The sequence below is a fragment of the Puntigrus tetrazona genome, chromosome 3 (assembly GCF_018831695.1).
Source record: "Puntigrus tetrazona isolate hp1 chromosome 3, ASM1883169v1, whole genome shotgun sequence".
Classification (NCBI taxonomy): domain Eukaryota; kingdom Metazoa; phylum Chordata; class Actinopteri; order Cypriniformes; family Cyprinidae; genus Puntigrus; species Puntigrus tetrazona.
In genome coordinates, this window is record NC_056701.1 from 26908945 (window position 1) to 26934198 (window position 25254).

Consider the following 25254-nt stretch of genomic DNA (forward strand, 5'->3'; position numbering starts at 1 on the left):
ATGCTTGCGTTTGCACACTTCTTATCAGAAGAGGTTCAACAAACGATTGCATATTAATGTTAAAAAAACCTCATAAAGTGACATTTTCAGCCAACTGAGACTTTCTAACTCTCCCAGCTCGCCAACAAACCTTGTTAGGATGTGCACAAAACTGTCTGAAGAGGAGCTCAGAGACAGAGTTAGGGTTGGGAAAGCTAATGATGATGGAAAAATTGAAGCTAATGATCCCCAGTTAATTACAGAAGTGAAGCGAGATGAAAGTAAAGGAGCTGAAAGACCTCCCCCCCCAAAAAACGTTTTGGACCAACTTCGGAGATGAGAAGCTAATTATAAAGTGTGCGGAGAATAAAGCAAAGCGTGTGCCATCCGTCGAACCCAGGGGCAATGAAGAAGACTTTGACTTCTTGGAACATTTGTGACCTTTTTTTGTGACTTAGCGAAAGCTGAGAAATCTGTAAACATTTGTCTTTCTAACAAAATGTATTGTTACATTTAAAAATGGCATTCATTCGTATAGGACATAACACGGCAGTGATCAAAAGTGCAGATCATTCAAGGCACGTCAACACTTTACCGCACAGAAAAAACCCAACAGTGACAAACTAACAGGAGTTTCCGGCGGGCTCGAAACATTTCATCAAATGTTGTGTTTAATATAAAATGCTTTATTGCAGATTAGATTTCAGTGTGAAAATCCGTTTATAGCAGAAAGTGAGATTACTACACATGTTCAGTCATTCAAACTCGATCAAACACACTGATAGGAGTTCAGGATTCACTTCTGCCCCACTCTTCATCGGGGTCCTTCATTATAAAACAATGAAACGAGAGCTGCTGGAAAAAACCACTCCTTGAACGCACGAACACAGCAGAACCAAATCTGCGCAATGTCAAACATGCTGGGTTAGTTACGGAGGCTCTGTTCAGAATAGCATACTAACATAATATATTTCTGTGATGTATTGTGTGGAAACGTTGGTGATGTTGCTAAACCACGGTATCCCGCAATGCGAAATGGCTTTTTTCCATTTCCAGTGAGCTGGCACAACGGGTATGAGTTCGCCGAATGGCCGAGCTTTAAAAGTCATTTGCGCAAAACTGAATTGGTACGAAATAAACTTTCGAGATGATAACCGGAAGCCGCTCGTTAAATTAAACGCGAGATGCTCTATTTTAAAACAGTACGCAGTATACGCTGAGCAGGAACATTACGGTAAGTTAGTACTGTATTCTGAACACAGCCAATGCATCACAGTTGTAGCTGTAATCTTCCCTGTAGCATATATATATATATATTCTGTTAGTAATTCATATACATAGTTCTGAATACATAATATAAATCTGTGTGTACATATACACACTGTACATGCGTCATACTGAGCCTACTTCATCGATGACTTTAACTTCATTATAATATCCGCTCTGTTTGATCAAGTCTTGAACAGAGCTGAGGGTTGGATGAACGGGCGGACGGGTGACCGGAGGTCTATAGGTTACTGAAGAGTTCATTTTTCTTGTTCCAGTCCATGGGTGGAGCTCTCTTATTGGAGCGTTTCTGGTGAGCGCGCTCTTTCACCTGCTGCAGGGACAGATTGAGCTCTGGGATGGCGTCTGTGATGGACGGCTCCAAAGCCTGAGAGGACAACAGACAGATAGAAGCTCGTCAGTGACCTAAAGTGGACAATTTCATAGCCTATGCCAAGCAAGCGCCAGCGGAATACTCCAACACCTAAGGTTTTCTCACTCACGAAGCCAGAAGTGATTTACCGTATTCGTAAAGATTCAAGAAGAGTTTCATTCAGGTACTTTCAGAAAATGTTATGCTATGTTTGAAATGGAACATAGCATACGCTTCATGTGCTAGAAATAGTACACTTACAAGTATACTACACTGATATTAGCATACTACTACATAAAGTATATATAAACGCAGTAAAGAAGCATACTTCTAGTTAATTAAGAAGTATGATACATTATGCGTGTTTGTTTTTGCGAGTGACAGCTGTAAAAATGTCTTAATCCTTGGCGTTTAGGTCCAAAAGTCGTTAAAAATCATGGCTGGTCCTGCAAAAATGAACCTCGACAAACAACAACATGAACTTGAAACGTGAAAAAGTGGAGTGCACCGCATGATGTGCTGTAGTATACTGAATATTTAGCACGCGTGTATTCTGTTCATGTAGAAGACGATCACATTCTAAACATCCCAGGTAAGTCTCACCTCAGGGGGCGGAGTCCCAGTGGGCGGAGTCGTGAGGGAGGCGATGGAGGAGGAGTTGGACGGGGACGGACTGACTGATAACTTCGAGTCCTTCAGCTCCACCTCTTTGGCCACGTTTCCGTTTACCTGAAGAGCAGACGGACGGAGTAAAATGTCAGCTCTCCCGAGGCTCAGCGCTTGGTGGCGTTCGCTAGGGGTCAGGCTTGAGCCGGTGAGAGCGTGTGGGCCTCGGGCTGCTGGAGGCAGAGCTTCATTAACCGTACGAGTGGGCAGCATTAGCCCGGCTCGATACTGCTCCTCTGACAGGTGATGGCGCCCCCTTATTCCCTCCTGCCTGCTACGTCTGACACGTCAACCATTAGCCGGAGCCTCTCACTTTCCCCCACAATCCTCTTTAGAGAAACCGTCCCCGCGGTCTCTAAACGTACGAACTCAAGCAGTGACACCTGATGCGTCCATGTCAACAAAAAAATATGGTGAATCCAGGTAGTAGCCTTAAATAAGTCATGGAATTGTATTTTGCCTCATATTTATTTGTAATAAATACATATTTTTGTCTGTGTCTTGCATATTAGTGTCAAATAGCGCAGGTCATTGTGTCTCTAGCGGCAAGATATACAAGACAGCCTCTGTCTCACAGTGAAACTGTACCTGCCACATGATTGTGTTTCATTGTGGTGGCATAATGTGAGAAATATTACACATAATGTGTCCTAGTGGGGGGGAAAAAAAACAATGCGGTTTGTGCGATTTGATTTTTATGTAAAAATAGTAACACTGTAGTTTGGGAACCAGTTCTCACTATTATAGTTGCTTATTAGCATGCATATTACTAGCATATTGGCTGTTTATTAGTACTTATTAGCTGTTTATTGAAGCAAAAGCCATACTTAATAGTTAGTTAACACTAGTGAGAACTGGTCCCCAAACTGGCTTCAACTGAAATAAATAAATAAATAGATTTTTAACAATTGATTGACTATACATTTATTTACGTAAATCATTAATAATTCCGTGATAAATATTCACTCTTATTTTCTGCTAATAGTTAGAAAGGTAGTTTTTCTTTGGTAGGATTAGAGATGTAGAATATGTGTTTTATAAATACTAATAAACAGCAAATATAACAATAAAAGACATGCATATAATAAGCAACTAGTTGATTCTTAATTGCGTTTTAACATCTCGTTAATTCAGCCTTTTTAGTCACGAATGCAACTTTAGATCTCACAATTTTGAGAAAAGAGAACCAATTATCATTTTATATTTTAATACGTATTACATATTTTCTATTTATATGCAGTGACATACGGCGCATCGCTAACGGTTATGGTCAATGAAACACGAACTCACACGAACTCAAGAAATCTGTAGTGAATGCCACTAACTCACACATATCAGACCAAAGTAACACTCAATTAATGACAGAGGACTCAAAACATAACGATTAATCCAATCAAATGTTGAATAGAGATTGATCTTCAGCCTCTAATTGGCTTCTTTCGTGCAGTGATGTCTTATCACCGGCACAATCACAAATAATTGCATTTAATAGAGCCACAGACCTCGCTTCATATTTGAGCCGACTTCCCTAAAAAACAACAATATGCTAACATTTCAATAACAGGCATCGAAACGTGCGCAGGTTTCCAGTGACCTCTGAGAAACTAGCTGTAATGTTTTTTATTCCTCCCCCTGCTGTGAGAAACTAGGTTCGGACACAGGTCAACAAAAACAACTCAAGCTGCCGTATTTATTTAGGAAAGAGCACGTGGGATAATAAATGAATCCCAAGCCGGAAAGTGCACACGAGTGAAAAGATCTCGACGTCCTTGTGCTCTGCTGGCTCTCAAACAACTTGAAATTCTGATTTTTTTCGTTTTGTTTGACGTTGATTTAAAATATCTAATTAAATGTGCGCTAAGGATATTTAGTAGCTACAAACGAACCGGCTTTTGTCGAAGGTATTCAATGTCGTTAAAGCAACAATCCTTGAGAGGCCGGGAATAAAAGTGTAGAATGTTTTGCATTTATCAATCAACAGCCACTTCGAAACTGCAAAAAAAAAAAAAAAAAAGATTTCGTGCCATTTTGTCTCAAAGCGGAGTACCTCAACTTACCCTGATCTATTACTTTACTAAAACGAGTGTCTATCTGCACCAGGAATACACTAAAAGACACCGCTGTTCAAGAAATAATCGCATTCAGTGATATTAATCACAAAAACCCTTCTTCCAGCTAATTGTTCTGTTTTCACATTGTGTCAGAATTGCCACAATTATACAGAAACTGAGCTTTTCACGTCCTCTGACTCATTTCAGTGGCAATTACAGGTGGCTTTGTTGGTAACGACACCAACAGTTTCATACTTCATTATATCAGAGCTTGACTTTCTTTATATTTCACACTTGTTACTCGATACGCTACAAAACATGTTTAGCAGAAGAAAGAAACTCAAACTCGGCCTGCTAGCGCTCTATTGTTCATCTCACCTTGTCCTCCATGTCTCCGTTGACCACGGGTTCAGGCAGCGGTCCTGTGGAGGGAAGCAGAGCGGATCAGTCACGGATCAAACCAAGCATCCTTCAGACGGGACGCGTTCAACGACGCCGACTCTAACGCTCCTCATCAGAGACGGCGAGGGAGCAAAGGCTAAACAAGACCCCTAGAGAATAGCTAGTGTGACCTTCGCTCCTTCTCGGGTTGCAGTGAGCAGATGTCGACTCTGTTACATACTGTACCGCAGGTATGTACTTCATTTATTATTCAGATGAGCATCATCACCGCGGCGAGAGCGATGCTACCTGGAAACCCGCCGACCCCCGCGGTACCGCGGGGGAAAACGCATCTAGAGGCCTTCGCGGCGGACTGCGCATTAACAAATGAGCTGACACGAGAGACGGAGCATGCATGTGGAGATCTGATGAGACACACACACACACACACACAGTTTTAAAGTACAAATGCGCATCATTATAATTAAGCATACTTCTTTCTAGCAAGTTAGGATGCTGCCTTAGAAAGAGTTACTTATGCATGCGTTAGACGTTAGGGCAGCTCGCTAGGTTTTGGGACAGAGCTGACACATGCTTTTGAGTCGAGACTGAACTAGTTATGCGTTACAGACATCCAGACAGTAGCTGAACTCAGCAAGTAAAACGCGTTTTGTAGACAGTTTAAAAAAATGCGGATAGACTGCAAAGTACAGTATAGCGCCATATTCATTTTGACAGGAATGAAAAGCAACGGAAGAGACATGCATTGTATCGTTTTTTTACTGCCTCTTCAGCAAATTAAATGTCAGACAATAACTGCATCAAACAGTTGTGACACAATCTAGGACTTTTGTGCAGTGAGTGAGTGGCAATGTAAAGATTTTCCTCCGTTAAAGTCAATATTCATGCATTTTTTTTAGTCGGTCATGACTTAAACTGAGAGATCAGATATAACATGGCATATAATAGTAGGCTGGCAATGTTTTGTTGTGAGCCTCATATACGAACACATACAGAGTGTTATGGTTGTATTTTTTAAACATTTATTTGTGGTTGCCGTCTTGGCTACAACCGTAAGCCAAACTATAAATATATTTGCATCTGTTTATACGCTGGAGGACAAGTCCCAATTACAGTCACCAACCGTTATTATCATTATCACAGAATTCAAAGTACCGTAGACGCCTTGATTGTAAATAAAATGCGAGTTCATTCTTACGTATGTCACATTTCCGATGCACTGAACTACACTAACGCCAGCCTATAGGGTTTCCACATAAGAAAAGCCAACTGGCAAGGCGGATGACAGATTGGAAAAATAATCCCAGCACCCTTACCGTCTTCTTGTGTCTGAATTTCTATCTTTGTACGGCCGCCTGAGCACTACGTGAGCGGCAGAAAAGTGCAGATATGACAGCACTCAGCCCTGCACAGGTCCATCTGGCCCCTGATCGGCACAAAACACACACATCGCTGGCTGTTTGGACACTTCAGACCCAATACGGCAATCTGAGAGCCACTCCAGACCGGCACCTTGGAAACCACACAAATGCCGCTTCCAAATTTGGATGACAGGCAGCAGAAGGAGACGTGTGTGTGTGTGTGTGAGAAGAGAAGAGAAAACAGCTGAATGTATGGCTGTGTAGAAAACAGAACTCCGATTCATTTTACACTAATTCATTGGAATTATTTTTTTGTTACAAAATCAGCACAATTGCTACTGTTCAAAAGTGTGGGGTCACAAAATTCAAAAGTAAGAGTAAATACATTCGTTTTTTTTTTTTGTTTTGTTTTGAACTTTCCATGTCTAAAAGAATCCTGAAATATGTATCAGTTTTCACTAAAAATATTAAGCAGCACAACTGATTTCAACATTGGCGACAATCGCATTACAATGATTTCTGAAGGGTCTTGTGACTCTGAACCATGCTGGATATTCTGCTTCAGAGCACAGGAATTAATTAGATTGAACATGTTTACAAAAACAACAACAACGGTTATTTAAAAGTGTGTTTTTGCATTTTAACTGTATTTTTAATCAAACAAATGCAGCCTTGGTGGGCATACAAGATTTCAAATCTTATGCATATATAAATACACACACACATGCATGTATATATTTAGGTGTTATAAAATATGCTATATTTCTATATTAAAAGGTACAAAAGCTGTCACTGGGGCGGTATGTTTGGACCTAAAGGGTCTATTTTGGTACCTTAAAGGTACATTTTAATACTAAATGCAAACCTAATAAATATATCCTGTGTGTATATTTATATATACATGATAACACAGTTCACACACATACATTACATAAAATAATCAAAAAACTTTTATTTTGGATTACTTGTTTGACTGCGCTATTTCACACATAAAAATGAATGCATAGCATGCATGTAGCATGTAAAATGTCTTCGTATGCTGCTGTTGTTGTGATATGGCATATCTTAAGTTAAACACATAACCAATAATAATAATGTCAATGTCAAATTTATTTATGTAGCACCATTACCAACAACAACCAAAGCAACACTTCAAATCAATTGTGATATGAACTGAGAGCCAGTGCAAAAAAAGTGGAGTAATAAGTTCTCGTTTTCTAACACCTTTAAGAAGCCTGGCAGCAGCATTCTGTACCATCTGAAGACGGGCCGGAGATGATGATTAATGCCCATATAAAGGGAGTCTAATCTTGTTGAAACAAAAGCCTGAAAAAATCCTTAAAAGACAGAAATGGCTTTACCTTGGCTAAGTTTTGCCCACATAACTAATCTGTTTGTCAAATTTAAGAAAGCTATCAAAAAGCACCTCCAGATTCTTCACTAATGGTTTGACAAATGGAGAGAGCGGACCGAAATCTAAACAAGAGGATCCAACAAGTAATACATCCGAAGCTTAAAAACATACCATCTACTCCAACCCTACGAAACTGGTCAGACGAATTCGTACAAATCATCCATGCATACGTTAGCGCCGTCTACTTTACTTTCCCGCTGACATCGTTCCCGGTTTATATGTCAGCTGATCCCACGGCCTATTCACATCGAGACTCAGATAAAGAGAGTGATCCTGGCAGAAAATGACTCGTCGTGAGCATAAAATGCGAGAACGGCACCACCTGAGCCGTCTCAAAGCATTCGGCCGATCAGTCCCCCGACGGCAGCCAAGGAAAGTTTCCACTAGAGCCGACGCCAAACGAAAGCTCTGTAAATGAAATGAGTAAACGTTGCATCTCCATTCGCTCATGACTAATCTCCCCGTGTCAAACACACGCGTGCGCACGCTCTTGGTCGGTTTCCATGGCTGCTGTTGGCGCTTTCGCTGGAGATCCTCGGCACAACGAGACGGACGAACTAAATTGCTTAATAGGAAACCCAAAACCAGCTCGGCGAGCGACACCAGAGTGAACGCACGCCCGAGTGACCCCTGCCAAACAATGACTCCGTGTCAGACGCCCCCTAGAGGCCGGCGAGGGGGTTGCGGCTCCCCCTGTGACCGTCCTCCGGTGGTCTCGTGAAAGGTGAGAGGTTAGTTTGTACCTGTGAGGTGTTCTGCGGTGGGCGCCACTCGACACTTGTTGAAGAAAGCGTCCGCGTCTGGATCTACGACCAAGAGCGAAGTGCTGCCACCCCCGGCTTTAATCACGGCCACCACCTCGGCGTGCTGCTTCCCCTCCACCGAAACCCGATTGACCTGAGGACGAACAACGACACACATGAAGACGCACGGAGACACGCAGGACTCCGGTGACTCGCACTTCACGCGCACAGTCAAACCCAAATGTTTCCGCACAACCTTCTTCCATCTCAAGTTTGTTCAGAGAATGTTCAGAGAAAACACATTCACAGTGATCACGTCGGTAAGTACACAACTAGATAATACCAGTCAAGGACGACCAATTACCAAGCTATGGTTAATTTTGTTCAGTCTTGTGAAAAGGTTTTATTAGCAATCAAGTCTGCTTTATTGTCGAATCTTCCACACTGTCCTGGCTTAAATGAACTGTAGTATGCTGCACCCACTAGTAAATTATATCTGGTGTCTAAATAGTTTTTGGTTCGACTGTAGTTCACCTACAAAAAAAATAGTGTCATCACTTATTCACCCTCATTTTGTTCAGCGAAGCCTGGCAGATTTCTGTCCGTTCGTCGAAAGTCTGTTTCACTGTAACGCTGATGCATTTAAAAACCGTAAAGAAGTAAACATAATCCATGTCTTCCATAATCCAAGTTTTTTGTTGTTTAGTTTTAGTTATCAGGTTAAGCTAAATGAAAATGAGAAATGCCTTGGCCTTAGAGTTTATTATTAACGATATTAAGGCTGGTTTAATCCAAGACAATTTTGCTTTATACAGTATGATGAACTGAATTGCTTTATGTTTTTATTCGCAAATAAACAATCAGTGCATATATATATATATATATATATATATATATATATATATATATATATATATATATATATATAAAGCCATTGTGTCTCTTTAGAAGACTTAAACTTTAATTTTATTTAATTACATTCACACTCTCTTTCTGACTTTGTAGGTTAAACATTTGGCCTTGTGGATGGGCAAAAAAGATGAGAGAACATTAAAATGACTGGATTATAGCAAATTGCTTACTCGTGGAAATCAAACTTCAATAAGAAAAAATATGCATTTAAATTTAAACAGAGAAGAATATGCAGTGTTTTTTTATACATGTGACTACTTTATACAGTGTAAGTATTTCTTATTTATGTGTACTTTAGTTTTTTTTTTTTTTTAGTTTAGTTTCGTATTCTTATTTAATCGTTGACTACTTCGGCACTTTGAGATTATGTGTGAATATAAAGTGTTTTATATTATTATTATTATTATTACTTAATTGTCTTTAGTGAGCCTAAGTATTGTTTTTTTGTTTTTCTTAGACTAGCATTAGTTTTTTGTGATATTGACACCGGTGACGAGAATTATGACTTGATAACATTTTGATATCATAAAGCCCTATATATTTTGATATATATCATTAAAGCGAAATTAAATTACTCAAATTGTGATATAAAATTTCGGTCATATGGCCCCTCCCTAATACAATTCATAAACAGCAGCAGCAGTATTGCAGTATGAAAAATAAGATTATTTGAATTAAACTGTCACTTTTTGCCTTTACCCTGTTATCTATTTTTAGACGCCTTATTTACATCTTCATTGTTTCGACAAAGAAATTGTTTATCGAAGCAAGGATTCATTTTTCAATATTATCAGTCTCCTTTCCTGCTCTCCGAGGAAAGGATATCCTGTGTCTTTGAATCACAAACGCTGAAGAATTACACATTCTCCAGAAAACTGAATAGAGAAGAATGTCAAGGGCGAATCTGACCGAAACCGATTTATCGCCGAAGATTGAACAGCGTGAAATATTCATAAACGCTGATTTATTAAACGAACGAGAGAGCGACGAGTCGGTGTACGTTTCGCTTCAGGTGGCATTTGAGGGAAAAGTTCGCCCCGGAAAAATGAAAATGCCACCATTCGCTCTGATATTATATTTCCTCTTTCAGACTCAAGGTATGCAGTGATTCGTGGCTGTCGAACTTCAAGAAGGACACGCCAGGAGCACGATTACGGATCGTTTCACTCCCTTTTAGAGTCTGACAGCGTCTCGTTTTGCGTTTGACGCAACGGCGAAAATAATCCGGGGTGTGAGCGGCATTAGAGCGTGCGATAAACGCGGCCAGTGTTTTTCGTGACTAAAACTACACCTCTAAGCAGAAGAAAGGACGGCGCTGGCAGGCTTGGGATGCCAGGCGCTCTGGGAACGCTCTGTATGTGGAGCCGAGGGTGTGTCTGTTAGCGGAGCCCGGGCTCGGAGAGGAAACGGACAATGTGCGCTCAGCAGGAACAATAGCAGCCTGTCCGACACAAAGAGCCCCGGCTCACAGCAGGAGGCCCGGAGGCCCCTCTGGGACGACAAAGACCCCTCCGTCGCTCTCCTCCCTCCGCTTCCTTCCCTCCCTTCACTCGTTCGCTGGTGGGCTCTCGCTCCGGATGAAGCGGCCCAACTCGAGAGTTACAACCTTACAGAAATACACACCTCGTCGCGGTTTATTTTCGGTAGATTTTACTTTGTCGACAAAATCGTTACGTATCTGAATTCGTCCGGGAACAAAACACCATTGTGTGCCGCTCGGAGACAAACAGCAGTTCTGCTGTGAGGAATATTGATAAAGTTAGTTTTACATTTTTGACTGCGATCATATTTTTAGATTGAGTCACAGTCCAGAGTCCTGAACACATAAATCCAGCCAAATCTGACTGGTACTATGTACTGAACACAAATACGAATCTGAAATGTACAGCGGTAATATATTGAGAGAAAAGCTCTGCTTCCGATTTTTTCATGATCTCTTCTCTCAAATATCATGAAAAATATTAGTTATATACTGATGTTCTTTATTCCAGAGCTGAACTAAATCGCCAAATCTGACTCTATGTACTGAACACAATACACAGAATCCATGAGTCTCTGTTCTTCTCTGTTCCAAACAGGATGTTCTTTATTCGCTCAAAAAAAAACAGGATACGCCAAAAAAAAAAAGCTACAATGTCCAAATTTCCCTTCCAAGAACAGCGTTCGCAACTCATAATTACTCCGTATTTGGAAAAGTATAAATCTATCATGTTTTATTGTAACACCAAAGATTTTGGTATTGAGTCTATCGTGTATTGAAACGCTGTAACGCCACAGTGCATGGCGACGCTCGTACCTGTATTAAGCGGTCTTTGGGCCTCAGGCCGGATCTCTGTGCTGGCGAGTCGTCGTCTATAGCTCTGATGAACTGGCCGGGTCTGGACTTTTCGCTGTGCAGGTTAAAGCCAAAGCCGCCGGGGCCTTTCTCAATGACACATAGCCGGGGTCTGAGCTGGGTCTTCAAGTCCTGTAGGACAGACACAACACCACATCAGCACAACCAAACACAAGCCTGTGCCGCCGGAATGAAGGACGTTTTTCGTCTAATTGTCTGTGCCCTTCATCGTTTAAGATATCATCTCATATAGTATCTTAAAGAGCAAACGTCCTTAACAGAATCAGAGAATACCTCGACCTTAGGCCGGTTACATAAACTGCTTAGTATAGTCTTACAGGTCATCCAGTTTTTTCTAGAAGTCAGTTACATAAAAAGGTAGACCGGTCTAAATTGAATAAGAAAAGTAAGACTCTTATCCCTTGACTAACTACTAACTGGTCAGACTTGTTCTTAAGACACAGTCTTATTGTCTGCGTTATGCAATTGCTCCATGATTAAATCCAGACGACCACGATTATATTTCATAAGGTACAAAAAAAGAGCGCTTAACACCTAATTTTCATTCGGCTGAGAAACTTTATGGGTGTCCTTTTGCAGTGCAGTTTCGGACAGATACGTGTAATAAGTAATATTAATTAAATGTACTCACGATTCGGTTAGGATTAGTGTTTTGCTTAGGGTTACTTGCACGTAATTAATCATAATTAATTTTTATTAATCATAATTAATTAAATTAAAAGTGGGACCCAATTTTTAAATAAATAAATAAACAAGTTAGACTTGTCAGTTAAGTCTGGGAATGAAACTGAAGCGCAAATTCAGCACAATTAAGCGCACTTCATTTTAATAAGGGCTCCAGTCCTGTGTGCTGCTGGACAGAGGAATAGACCCAGACAGAAGGATGTTTTCCCTTTGTCCCGAATGTGATGGAAGTGGACAGCGCGCGGGATGAGGTCACCCGATGAAGAGCCGCCCCTCACTGTTCTCACACGGCGCACGTACAGAGCATTGTCATCCAGGAAAACAACACCCTTCCGCGCTGTCCAGCGAGTTGGGTCTTTTTATAGTTTTTTCGGAGAGTGATTCAAACCACTATTTGTGTTTAATGCGGCGTTGATTATATTTAGCCTAGAAAACCTTACGATGAAAAAAAGGGCAGTTTTGCGATGACACACTTAATCGTTAGAGGAAACAATTCCGCTTTCCCAGTAAGTACAATAAACCTACGACGTCATAGTTACTTCAACGTAAACAAAGGCTATGAGGGACTGTCCGCGCAATATCAAACTTTTCCGTTTGTTCACATGACAAACAGCAAATATAAGCAATGGTAAGAGTGTAAACAGGATGGCATATTATAATTCGGCACATAAAACTTCTCACTCTTACACACAGAGCTACGGCAGCATTTCCTCTCAAGCGCAGGAAGAGCTGGACTTCCTGTGAACCACACCTGGTTTCCACTGTCAGAAACAATGCGGAACACCACCCTCCGGCTCCATCACAGCGCCGTCAGCCCGGCGCTCTGCCCTGGGCGGCACTCTGAGGATGGGTGGACCAATCAGTCTGTGAGGGGTGTAACCTGCCTCCGTGTACAGCTCTGCTGCCTTTTAGACACTCTTCAATCTATAAATAAATCGCAACGCAACAAGATGTGATCGTTCTGCCCAATCGATCAGACTTGACACGGTGGATTGTGTAAATGTGGTTAAAATGCGAAACACCAGTGAAACGTTGCAACTTTTGGTTGCATAACGTATAAAATTAGGCTGATTTGTTATGCGTTTTGTTTTTCTGTGATATATCATTTGAAAGGTCTGTTTGGAAATAATTAAGGCCTGTTCGCACCAAGGTCGATAATGTTGGCTATAATTATGACGTTTTAAAGGGTTCACCCAAAAATGGAAGATTCTGCAATTAATTATTCACTATAATCATTCATCTTCAGAATGCAAATTGAGATATTTTTGGATGAAATCCGAGAGCTTTCTGAACCTTCATAGACAGCAACACAACTACCGAGTTCAAGGCCCAGAAAAGCACTAAAGACATTGTTAAAATAGTCAGTGGTTCAACTGTAATGTTATGAAGCTACAAGAATAATTTTTTCAAAAATAATTACTTTATTCAACAACTTCTCTTCCGTGTCAGTCCATAACACAACTATAATAATAACGTCACAGAAGAACGATATCGTTGGAATCACTTTTTGATTTTTTTTTCACCAGCTAATTTAGCGAATCAGCCAATCCGAATTTTAATAATAATATTCCATAATCAAAAACTTTAAGGAGTCAGAAGAGAAAATTGCACACTGACAGTTTAATATACAGAACTGTATCGTCCATTGGTTCATTTACTACAAAAAAATAATAACTATCATTATTACAAGAAATATTATTAGTGTTACTAATAATATTTCTTGTAATAATAGTGTTAATAACACTATTGACTTTATTTTATAAAACATTTATAATGTTAAAAATAGTACAATAGTAACATTCATGCCTTTTATTTTGAGCTTATGTTCTGGCACAAACCCACAGGAAGTAAAGCTTCTCCATTGTGGGTAACAGATTTATAAATACTTCTCCTTTCTAATCTGTCTCATTGTGTTCTCAGATGCATGTTATAAGAGACCCAAACCCATGCACAGATTCGCTAGAGTTCACTGTGAGATGCTGAAACACCAGATCATGAGCTACTCACGTGTAAATGAACACTATTCCACTCTTATTTTTAATTAAATCACAGCAATCTGATAATGTTACTAAGCCATATCACAATTTATATAAATCATCCAAGCCAAATTAAACGACTGATGCCAATGAATTGTTGTCAGTACACGCTCCGCTGCTCTATCCCTAATGCTGGGACACGGAGCACACTAGTCAATCCAACAGAGAAAGTGTTGTGTGTCCCGTGCGGAGGAATCTCAGAGAGGGCATGGAATCTGAGGAATCTGCTGCAATCACAAAAGCCTGTCCATCTCGTGAGGAGGAACCATTGAAACGAAAATGGGAGGAACCAAGGTTTGGCTTCAACAGAACATCCTGTGTACACAACCCAGGCCTTGACCTGAGATCAGCCCTGCCAACCCGAAACAATCACTTCAACTGCCAACGCCGAAGCTCTTACGAAGCACAAAAATGGAGGGAGTTAGTAAATACATGCCTAAGGATGAATCAATCAAAATCCAAGAAAATATCAGAAATACAAAAGTAAATCTCTGTTCATGGCCAAACGGAGAAAATTATATATACTGTATCCCAACATCAAAATCAGAGAGTAATGACCCTCAAAAGACAGGAAAGGTCAAAATATCTTATCTTTTCAAGCATGATATGCCATGGAAAAATATCAAAAGACAAAAGAAACCACCTGGAAAACACCCTTTTCATTTTGTCTTATTGTCAAAATTATTATACCCCTCAAATGCACATTCTGTCAACCAGAAAATTAGCTTTTTCGTGCTACATTAGAACTAAAGAATACAAATGAGAGGGGCAGTGTTTCATCAGACCATTTTGAATGCATAATATGTAGCAAATAGCTGTCTGCATTCATAATTGCCAAGTGCTAATAGTATATATATTACACAACATTTACAGTATATCCTATTTTGCACAGCCATCCAAGCCAGGTCTACGGTTTCCAAAGTGTTCATGAATATTTTCTCACCGCCGTAAATTTCATGACACAGCAAGATCGTATTTTGTAAACCGAGTCAGCTGATTTGATGTTAAAGATGAAACTGATCTGAAGTCTGAATTGTGTTTCTTGACTCTAGCAGAAATGCATATAAGTGGAAATAAATTAAATAATCTTTTTTTATGAATAAAAAACTTTGAGTAAAATGTCTTGTGAAACATTTCTTGATTCCCTGATAAAATATTGCTCAGAAAATTACATAACACAGTAGACACAGTGAATCATAAAGCCCGAAACCAGCCTTAATTATTAGCTTTGCATATTCAAATGACTGTGCCCGATACTATGCAGGTATGTAGCTTTGACTAGCAAACATTTAGCAAAGGAGCGCTAGTATGTAGCTGCCTGATTAGAATGTGACAAGCTTATCAACCACATATAATTCTACAATCCTGCCATCAATTACTTTTCTGTCACCCCTACATTGCTTACATCCTTGAAAATACAGTCCATGGGATTTGAACATGTTCTCCCACATATTGTGTTTGTTTCCTCCAGAAGCTCCATCTCCCACAGTCCATGACTAGACTACGAATATGTGAGTGTGTATGTTAGCCCTGGGATGGATTGGCCATCCATCCTGTTATAGAGTGATCAATCCTGCTCCTGGAGGGCCAATGTCCTGCAGAGTTAAGCTCCAACCTGCCCAAATACACCTTCCTGGACGTTTCTGGTGATCCTGAAGACCTTGATTTGCTGGTTTAGGTCTGGTTTAATTAGATGTGAAGCTAAACTGTGCAGGAATCCATTGGTCCAAATCCATACCAATTCCACATGCTTCTAAAAACATCACCTGAAACAATGTTTCTCAAGTCCATCTAAAGTTCTAGTCGAGTGTTTCTCAAGCCTGGTCCTGGGTGCCCCCCAGCGCTGCACATTTTGTATGTCTCCCTTATCTGACGCACCCATTTCAGGTCCTGGAGTTTTTTCTGAGCTCAAGCGTTAGATCAGGTGTGTCTGATTAGGGACTTTGATCTAGAACTTGAGATGGAGCTCTACAACACTAATACTTCCCTTACCACTTTTCCACTGGAGCTGTTGGAAGCGCTGCTCAGCTAAGAGTGGCACTCATTTAGGACTGACTCATGTTTCCAGAACCGAAACCCTCTACGTCACCAACATGTGACCACAATCACTTGTTATCTCTTGCAGAAGGAGATCTCTTCTGCTGACCGTTTCTAATACGACACATTTAATTTTTGTGTTCATTTTGGTAATTTACCTAAATCCACACAGCTTTTAAAAATGGCGGCTTTCAAACTGCCACCTTGAGTGAGCTCTACTTACTGACATCATATGTTCCCTTGTCCAGTATAAGCCAGGTTTTTCTGAAACACTTGGACACTGGCCCAAATTTTTTTTGAGTGAAAAAGGGCAACCTGAGCTCTGGCACCAGCCCTGGTGGAAAACCGTTACCTCTCTACAGTCTGTGACACTGGGATAGACATCAGCATCATCATGACACTAGGACAAGCGGTTTGGAAAATACATGGTTAGATTTACAGTAGTTTATGACAGTGTTTCTTAACTCTGTTCTTTGTGGCACACCAACAGGCCAACACCCAATTTTCAAACTCTCTCAAAAAAAACATCTAATTCAACTCAGTTTGTAAGCAGAGACTCCAAGATCTGAAATGGATGAGTCAGATAAGGGAGACATCCAGAAAGTTGGTGTGCCTCTACAAACATTGTTAGAAAACACTGTGTAGTCTACTGTAGACACGTATGGTAGATGGGTTGTGATGAATATGTTCTCTGTGGGCTTTCTTATACAACATTCTTGAACAACAGTTTACTAAAATATACTTAAAAGTAAACCCTCTGATAACAAATATTTACACATAGCCCTAATATATAAATGATTCCCTTGTGAACCTTCTGTCAAGGAACTGCACATATTAGAGTCGACTGATCTCCACATGGTGACTGTATGTCACAAGTCACATCTGTGTTAAGATATAAAGACAAATTACAGCTTTAACAAAAAATTAAAGGTCTTTCTCAACAAGGTGAAAAACATTTCCATTCACAGCTTCATTTCATCCCGTCCGGTACAAAGTTCACCCATATTAGACTAAATGGCCTGCAAATGATCAACCTCACTGTCAAGCTTGCCCAGCTCTAAGCTACAAGACCACAGATGACGTAAAACAAAAACAAACAGTGTGCGTTCATGAGTCAATAATGAACTGGTACTCTTGTTCTGGTAGCAGGTGGTGTATTACTGAACTCTCCCAGAATGATATCAGAGCTATTTATCAAACATTTCCCACAACTAAGCCCTATTATGTCTTTATCTGAACTCCGGACAGAGTCTATTCCTTCTCACTGGGAGCGAATCTATCATTCTCCATACACTCAGCTTGTCTGAGACCTTATGGGTAAATCCTTTGTGGTATCCTGTAAGGGAGGAGTGTCTAAGGGAACGTTTACACTAGTGTTATCGAGTCACTTCATTGCACTTAAAAGTGTCTCTTCCTAAGTCTGGTTCATCGCAATATTCACATTAATGATGCAACCATCAAGTTATGACCCAAAAAAGCAAGCACTAAGAAAACAGCCTAAATTACACCGGAAATTCACTTGAGGTACCTCAGGGTTCGATATATGGCCAATTTTTCTTCTCGATAATGTACACTCTCTGGGACCAATTATTTACCCAATTATCTTATCCAACACATTGTGTATAATTGGTCTATAGAAGCTGATTTCTGTGATTGTAGAAGTAACATGGTGAGGGTGGAGATAATACTCTATTTTAAGCTGACAGAGTTTGCCATTTCCAATTAGGCTTTGATAAAGAAAAGGTTTGCTTATCGTCAGAGTATCTGTTATCCACAAACCCCAAAAGAAAAAAAAACCTTCTCCATCTGCCCTTCCTTTGACCAGCCTCCCCAAAACCATTGACCTGTATATGAGTGTGAGGTGGGTTTAGCCCAATGTCATAGCAGAAGGATCAAATCTCCACCCTGGACACTAGCAAGGGATACACACACAAGCAATCCTTCTTCAGAGGAACCTGCATCCACCCACCTTCATCTATACAGACTGTGTTTACATGCTAACAATCATCCGTTTCAGTTTGTTTATTAAAGGCACAGTGTAACTTGATCTGTAAATTCTTGGCTTTCACACTGACAACAATGTTGCAGGTAAAAACCTACAAGGACAAAAAAAATTACCTGATGCTGGGTAGACCAGTGAGAATAAAATAGAAATGTTTTGAACATTAAGATGAATTGGACCAGAGTTTCCCCTAGTTTTGGTTCACTGGGGAACACCAGCTTTTGGAAAACTGGTTTCATACCAAACAAAACAAAAACAATCCCAATGTGTAAGTGCCTGAACCAGAGTTTGTTGCATAAAGTTCTCAAGGAATCCAAAATCCATTTACAGTATAAGAAAACTGACCACACTAACTAACAAGTACTTCAGCATATTTACAGAGAAAAGAAAATAATTTTAAAGTGGATGCAGCCACAAGACCAAAAGTATTTCCTTTGTCTGGATCCTGTACTTCTTGGTAATTAATAAAGTCAGGTCCAGGGTCAGATGTTCTTTTTGTTGTTGGTAGACTAAGAGTGGGAGCACTGCTCTTAGATCAGTGCTTACAGAAAGGGGAAGTGTGATATCTGCACATCCATGAAAAACAATCAGAGGAAACCACTCTCAGCTTGCTGGAGTGCCTGCTTTGCCAGGGGCTCCAAGAACAGATTCCCACAAACTGACTACAGCCTCCTATGAAGATCCCTTTCAAAAACACACTGATCACATGATCTTGTCTTTCCATGAGTGTTTTCGTTATAAATGTGATTATATCTAATACCTCAAAATCAAAATATATTGAATTTCAAGTTAAAAAAGACAATTTTTTTTAAATAGAACGAAAGTTAAACCACATTTGCTTAACTGATTTTCCGTTAATCTTCCAGTCAAATATATATATATATATATATATATATATATATATATATATATATATATATATATATATATATATATATATATTTAGTAATTAAATATAGAGACTACATTCTATCGAATCTTACTCTACTCTTAGTTCTAGTTTTTACATTGAATATTCTCAGGCAATATCTGTTGATTCAAAACAACCCAGCCCAGCCCTTCCTCCAGCATGTTTTTGAGAGGAAATTACCATTTGATCATGATGGCTCAAGGACACCAAGTCCTTTTTGTGTCAATTTACTTTTACATAAAGGAAATATGAAGAAGATCAGGGATCTTGTCTCGGTCACTGAGATTTCAGAGTAAATGTGCCCGGCCACAGGATGGCAGTTCTGCCTGACAGAGGAGTTACGCAAGAAACAGCAGCTGACTTGGACAGTCACAGTCAATTGAAGCCAACACAAAAGCACTTCCACCAAGTAATTGCCTCAGAGAGAAAGCTTATGTAAGATCAGTCATCTGTGCATGATTGAAAAACAGCCCTGCTATCCTCGCGATTTCATTCCGACTCCCCCCTCGGAGCAACACAGGAAAGAGCTTTTACAAGGAAAACTATGGGAAGAGTCATGTGGTGGTCACAAAAACATTGCAACACAGCCCGGGATTTCTCAATTTCTCATTTAAAAGACAACTACAACTCACTCGTATGATCATAAATCCAAAAAGATGCATTATGTCAGTGCCTTTGTTTTGTCCTTACACACAAGTAATTCTTTTTTCTAAGGCATGTTTATAAAAATTACTTGAATGTCCTAATTGAACAATAGCTTAATCCTGGCTTGGGATAAGCCCTGTCTGTGAAAGTGGGCCACTAGGTAATACTTTTAATGCACTAATATTCAATCTTTAAGGGTAGATATTGTACAAAGGTGTATCTCATTCAAAACTACAACCCCGGTGTTGTACCTTTTTACTCTGAGAGCGTCTAGGTGATTGCTAAAGTGTTTGCTAGGCAGCGGTTGATAAACTGTTACTAAGGTGTTCAGAGAAAGGTGACAGTTAAAACACATTAGATTCGATGTTCAAAGGCTTTAGGGAAAGAGTAACGATCCCATTTTTAAAAAAATTCTGTAATACGGATTATATGGGTTACATTTCATTTTGAGGTGTCCTTGTTATAGTGAAATTATACATTTAAGTACTACGTAATATTCGTTAGCTACATGTACTTACTATATGGTTAAGGTTATAGAATTAGAGTTTGGTTACTCGCATGCATTTACGCATAACTTTTTGTTATTATAATAGTAAGTAACAAGGTGTTACCTGAATATTTTTATCATCAGCTATAGTTAAATATAGTACAAAAAAGTAGAGTTTATCAACATACCTAGTGGAGGCTTATATTGTCTTAAGTACTGTATAGCGTAACAATGTATCACAACCCTACTTTTCTTTCAGGCCGACCCCAAATTGTCAGTGTGACCTTCAGAGGAGACATTCTCTCCTGGTGGCCCTCATACATACCTGCCCTCACAGACTATTTAGACTAGTGTACTTGCCACACAGATGATCACTACAGGTGCAGAGCACATCCACACACACAGAGAGCACAATGCCAGGAGAGCATTGTGGGTGATTTGGTTATGCAGATGACATGAGAATGAAAAGGGGGTTGAGGCGGTAAACAGGACTGTCACCATGGGGAGCCCAGCTGTTGTGGAGTCTGGCCTTTTTCCTCCTTGAGTAATGTGCAAATGATTATCATGACTGAGAGCAGCACACACACACACACACACACACACACACACACAAAAGACAGTGTGGTTACAACCGTCTGAACAAAAAAATAGAGCCCTGCTTGAGAAAAACACCGCAAGGGCTTTCTCAGACAGCTGCACTTGTATCATCCCTCAGCTGTGAAACACACCGACGATCTGTTCCTCAGGTGAGCCGCTTTAAATGACGCTGTTCCAGGTGTGTTCCCGACACATCCCGGAACTCAGTGGTGCGAAATTGTGTTTACTCTGGATCAAGGCTGAATGGAGTTGTTTGTCTTCTGTGAGAACTAACTGTCTTCCTGCTCTAGACGTCCTCCTCGACACGCCAGCCACCCACAGTCGTTGACTGAAGCGCTAGGTGTGTGTGTGATCCGCCAAGTGCACTACGGTGTGTAGGTGTGTGTTTCACAGTTGTCATGGCACGCTGTTATAATTGCAAGAGCAATACAAAGCATTTTTTAGCGGCACATATGGACGAAAAACCCCAGAGCCAATTAAGTGTAATTATTTGGATGTGATGAGACATTTCTGTGAATAAAGCTTGACTAATAGGTTGGGGTTAGGATTAGCTTTACAGTACCATGATAAAGTGATAAACAAGTACCATATTGCATACACCGTGCATTTGCATGATGCTTCAAGAGATTACCATGGAAGTGTCATGGATGATGTATAAAAGACCATATCGCACTTTGTTAATGGGTTATATGAAACCCATTTGATTAGTCTTCGACAAGTTTTCAGCACTTGATTATTATTATTACGTAAAACACTTTTAGACTTTTAACAGGCTTTCGCAAAAGAATATACTTATGTGTGAGATTAATGTGTTTTCAGACTCTTAACCGCATTTTATTCGCAACTAAATGAAAATGTGTTTTCTTAAAAAAACGCATGTTAAGCGCAATTAGCTAAACTTCTGAGTTCTTAAGTTTCACCCATTTAAGAAGTTATTGCATAATGTACTGATAACTGTATATTCGTTAAGACACATTTGTAACAATGACGTAAATTAGCGCATTTAAGTTGCATACTTTTAAAGTAAAAAGTATTTTACGTGTGCTTTAATATGCATCAAAATGAGTGTACTAAACCTAAAATATGAAAAAAAAAAAAAATTACTAATGTGCTTTGGTTTCACCTTTGATTTAAGTGCACTTTTAAAAGATCACTTAACTGTATTAAGACACGCCCATTTAATTGTCCCTTTTTAAGTACATTTAAGTGGCCTTATATTTAGTTAATATTACATTATCTGCAATACTTTTTTTTAAAAATATACACTTTTAAGAATCGAAGTACACCACATGTGTTAAAAGTATAATCACAAGTGTTTACATCCTTTATGTACATTAATAATACCATGGTAAACCATTATCATCATCATATATGTGTAGGTTACACTTCATTTTCATACACTTTAGACATTTGCAACAACAATAAAAGTAATTCTCATAAATTTTCACGTCTGCTAACTCTCATTGTAGACTGTTAAGAGTAGGTTTAAGGTTAGTACAATAAGTTGATAGATACTCGAAAAGTTTCTCATAGTATGTTGTGGACCCATCCAAATAAAGCGTTAGAAGATATTAGGCTAATGCTAACTGACATGTAATTTCATGTTACTCATTAAATGTTGAGAGTGCTACTTTTTTCTGTCAGATAACTTATTTCACGAAAATACTACAACCAACTTAAACAAACAGTAGCTACTAAATAATTAGCTACTACTCAAACGACCGCGGCTCGTTTGAATCAAAGCCCGTCTCCCACCTTCTCCGAGCTCACGGATGTCCTGAGTTTCTCCACCGCGGGAATGTAGACGGGAATGATTTCTCCGTTCCTCTCCGGCACCGGCGGCGGCGTGTCGTCCCGCATCATCTCGTCGCTGACCTCGGGCTCGTCCTCTCCGCGCTCGGGCACCGGAACGCCCTCCGTGACAAACTCCTTCAAGCACTTGAGCTCGTGCTTCTTCAGCAGCTGGTCGGTGTCGGCGTCCACCACAACGAGCTGAAGGCTCCCGTCGCTGGCGCGTATCCTCGCCACGACCTGCTGGTGGCTGTCGCTCTCCACGCGCTCTCCGTTCACGAACACCAGCCTGTCGCCCGCGCGCAGACCGGAGAGCTCGGCGGGGGAGTCGGGCTCCACCAGCCGGATGAACTGGCCGCTCTTGCCCTTCTCCCCGTGCAGATGGAAGCCGTATCCGTTCTCGCCCTTCTCCAGGACGCAGAGACGCGGGCGCAGAGCCTGGCTGGGCATCACGCAGAGTCACCTGTTGAGTTTGTTACGACGAATAAATAGAAACGAAGGGGGGAAACGCTCGGGCGTGCTCACGGGCGAAGCATGTTAACGCGCTCGGCCACGGTAAACGAAGTGGTTTGTCGTTGATGAAGCGCGAAGAGAAAGTTCTGGCGCTCGGAAGCACACCAGCATCCAGATCCAGCCCATGGAGGAGTGACTCCTCGAGAACCTCCTCCTCCAGTGGCTCTCTGCTCTCATCTAAGAGAAAGCAGACTGAACTCAAACGTTTTTGGATTGCTGAAACAAATCTTATTTTTACGCGCTTCAGTAATAGTCACCAGCACGCTTCGCAAACGGCACAAATCTCTCTATGATGACCGGTTTCGGAAGTTTACTTAAAAAGGATCATTATAAAACTTATGAAAACACTTTACACGGTTACACCTATTAGCATGCACGTTACTAGAATAATAGCCATTTATTTAGCGCTAATTAAGCATATATTAATGCCTCATTCTACATAATCCTACCCGATGCCTAAACTTTACAACTACCTTACTAACAGCAAATTTAGTATTTTTGAGGGGAAATAAATGACGACTGATGCAGTTATGGCTTTACTTTCTCCTTCAAAACCCAAAAAATAAAGTTAGTGCACTTAGAGACATCAGTGTCAAACATGTGATGCGAAGAAAACAAAGAAGAATCAAGGTAAGCAGAATATTATAGTTATATTATATTTTAAGGTTTCACTTTATTTTGATTGTCCCTTATGAGCATTCTGTCGATTATAAGTAACTTTGCACTTACATGTCAACTTTCTTTACAGTGTTAGTAGAGTATTAGTAGACTGGTAGGGAAAAGTTCTTGGAAAGCTCTCTCTAGTCAGTAGAACGTCTGTTGGGAGATCATCACAATAAAGAGTTAGAAGATAATAATCAGACAGTCTACTTATATTCTGATGAAAGTTAGCTGACTGGTAGGTGCAAAGTTACTGATTGTCAACAGAATGTTCATAAGCGACCATCAAAAGAAATTGTTACCTAGTTTAAAAATCAGCAAAAACGAAAAAAAAGAAAGAAAGAAATGCCCGGGGTGCTGTATTTTTAAAGCTGTTGCAAAATTAAAATAAGCTTTATAGATATTTATTTGAAAGGCTATTTAAACAATGTTTGTCATGCGTGTTCAATAAACCATAAACAATTATTATAGTCACGTGCATTTTATAGGTGGAAAATAATAAGCAGGTGAAAGACGCCCAGGGTTCCTGATCACCTGCATGAGCAGGAGGCGTGGCCTGGGAAATAAACTGGGCTGGAATGAGAGGCACCTAAAACACTGCTGCTCGGAGACGTGGAAAGATAGCTGGTGGTTATCGCAGCGGTAAACTACATGCAGCCTATGATTGCAAATGATAACTTGAGAGTGCCCTGGTGGAAGAGTGGAGTGTTTCACGGCGAGGACTGGCGAATGTGGCTCTTTCTGTCAGGATAAGATACTAACTGCAACTTTTCACATTATTCCATTTTCTGTAAAGGCTGTTCATGTTGTAGATGCAGTGTAATATATATATATATATATATATATATATATATATATATATATATACGTCTGAGCTCATAAATGCTCGTGCCCCTTGCAGAATATTCATTTTAACAAAACAAGAATCATGAAAATTGAATGCTATTGTTTATTCAGTGCTCTCCCGAATAAGCTATGTCACAATGTTTCCATATTCTCCACAAGACAACATAATAATCACCCTGTTCAAAAACGTACATACCCTTGAATCTCAATACCATGTACATTTTCCTTGTCTGTCTTTCTGTTTCGGATTCTTCGGTTCTCCAGCATCTTCTGCAAAATCTGAACCCTTTCCAACATTGACTGTATGATTTTGGGCAGGCTCCATCTGGGAGACCCAAACATAACTATTATATACTGTAATCACATGACCGACGACGTCACAAAACGAACGCTTAACCATATGAATGTCTATAAATAACATTTACATTTATTAGTTTGGCAGCCGGTTTTATGCAAAACGACCCGCAAGGAGTAGTACGACACAAGCACGTACTCGTCCACATGAAGTTTGTTCATCTTCTCC

At 40.1% G+C, this 25254-nt stretch overlaps 1 protein-coding gene across 2 annotated transcripts; it reads right to left on the minus strand.

The window, feature by feature from the left end:
* Window positions 1-644: 644 nt before the first annotated feature.
* slc9a3r1b (SLC9A3 regulator 1b) lies at window positions 645-23376 on the minus strand. Of its 2 annotated transcripts, XM_043234955.1 has the most exons (6): window positions 22677-23372; window positions 11464-11634; window positions 8256-8409; window positions 4714-4757; window positions 2222-2347; window positions 645-1633 (listed from the first exon to the last, which is right to left on the minus strand). In XM_043234955.1, the coding sequence occupies exons 1-6, from the start codon at window positions 23160-23162 to the stop codon at window positions 1487-1489; spliced, it is 1128 nt and encodes a 375-aa protein (XP_043090890.1). In that variant the 5' UTR covers window positions 23163-23372; the 3' UTR covers window positions 645-1486. The 2 variants fall into 2 exon arrangements, with proteins under 2 accessions (XP_043090890.1, XP_043090891.1); XM_043234956.1 differs by lacking the exon at window positions 2222-2347 and having other exon boundaries at window positions 22677-23376.
* Between the last annotated feature and the right edge of the window lie 1878 nt (window positions 23377-25254).

Coding starts and splice junctions, on each gene's coding strand:
- slc9a3r1b (XM_043234955.1), bottom strand. CDS start 23,162: ATGCCCAGCCAGGCTCTGCGCCCGCGTCTCTGCGTCCTGGAGAAGGGC. Junction 4,758..8,255: donor CACCGCAGAACACCTCACAG/GTACAAACTAAC, acceptor TTCCCTCCACAG/GACCGCTGCCTGAACCCGTG. Junction 2,348..4,713: donor ACGGAGACATGGAGGACAAG/GTGAGATGAACA, acceptor TCTGCTCTTCAG/GTAAACGGAAACGTGGCCAA.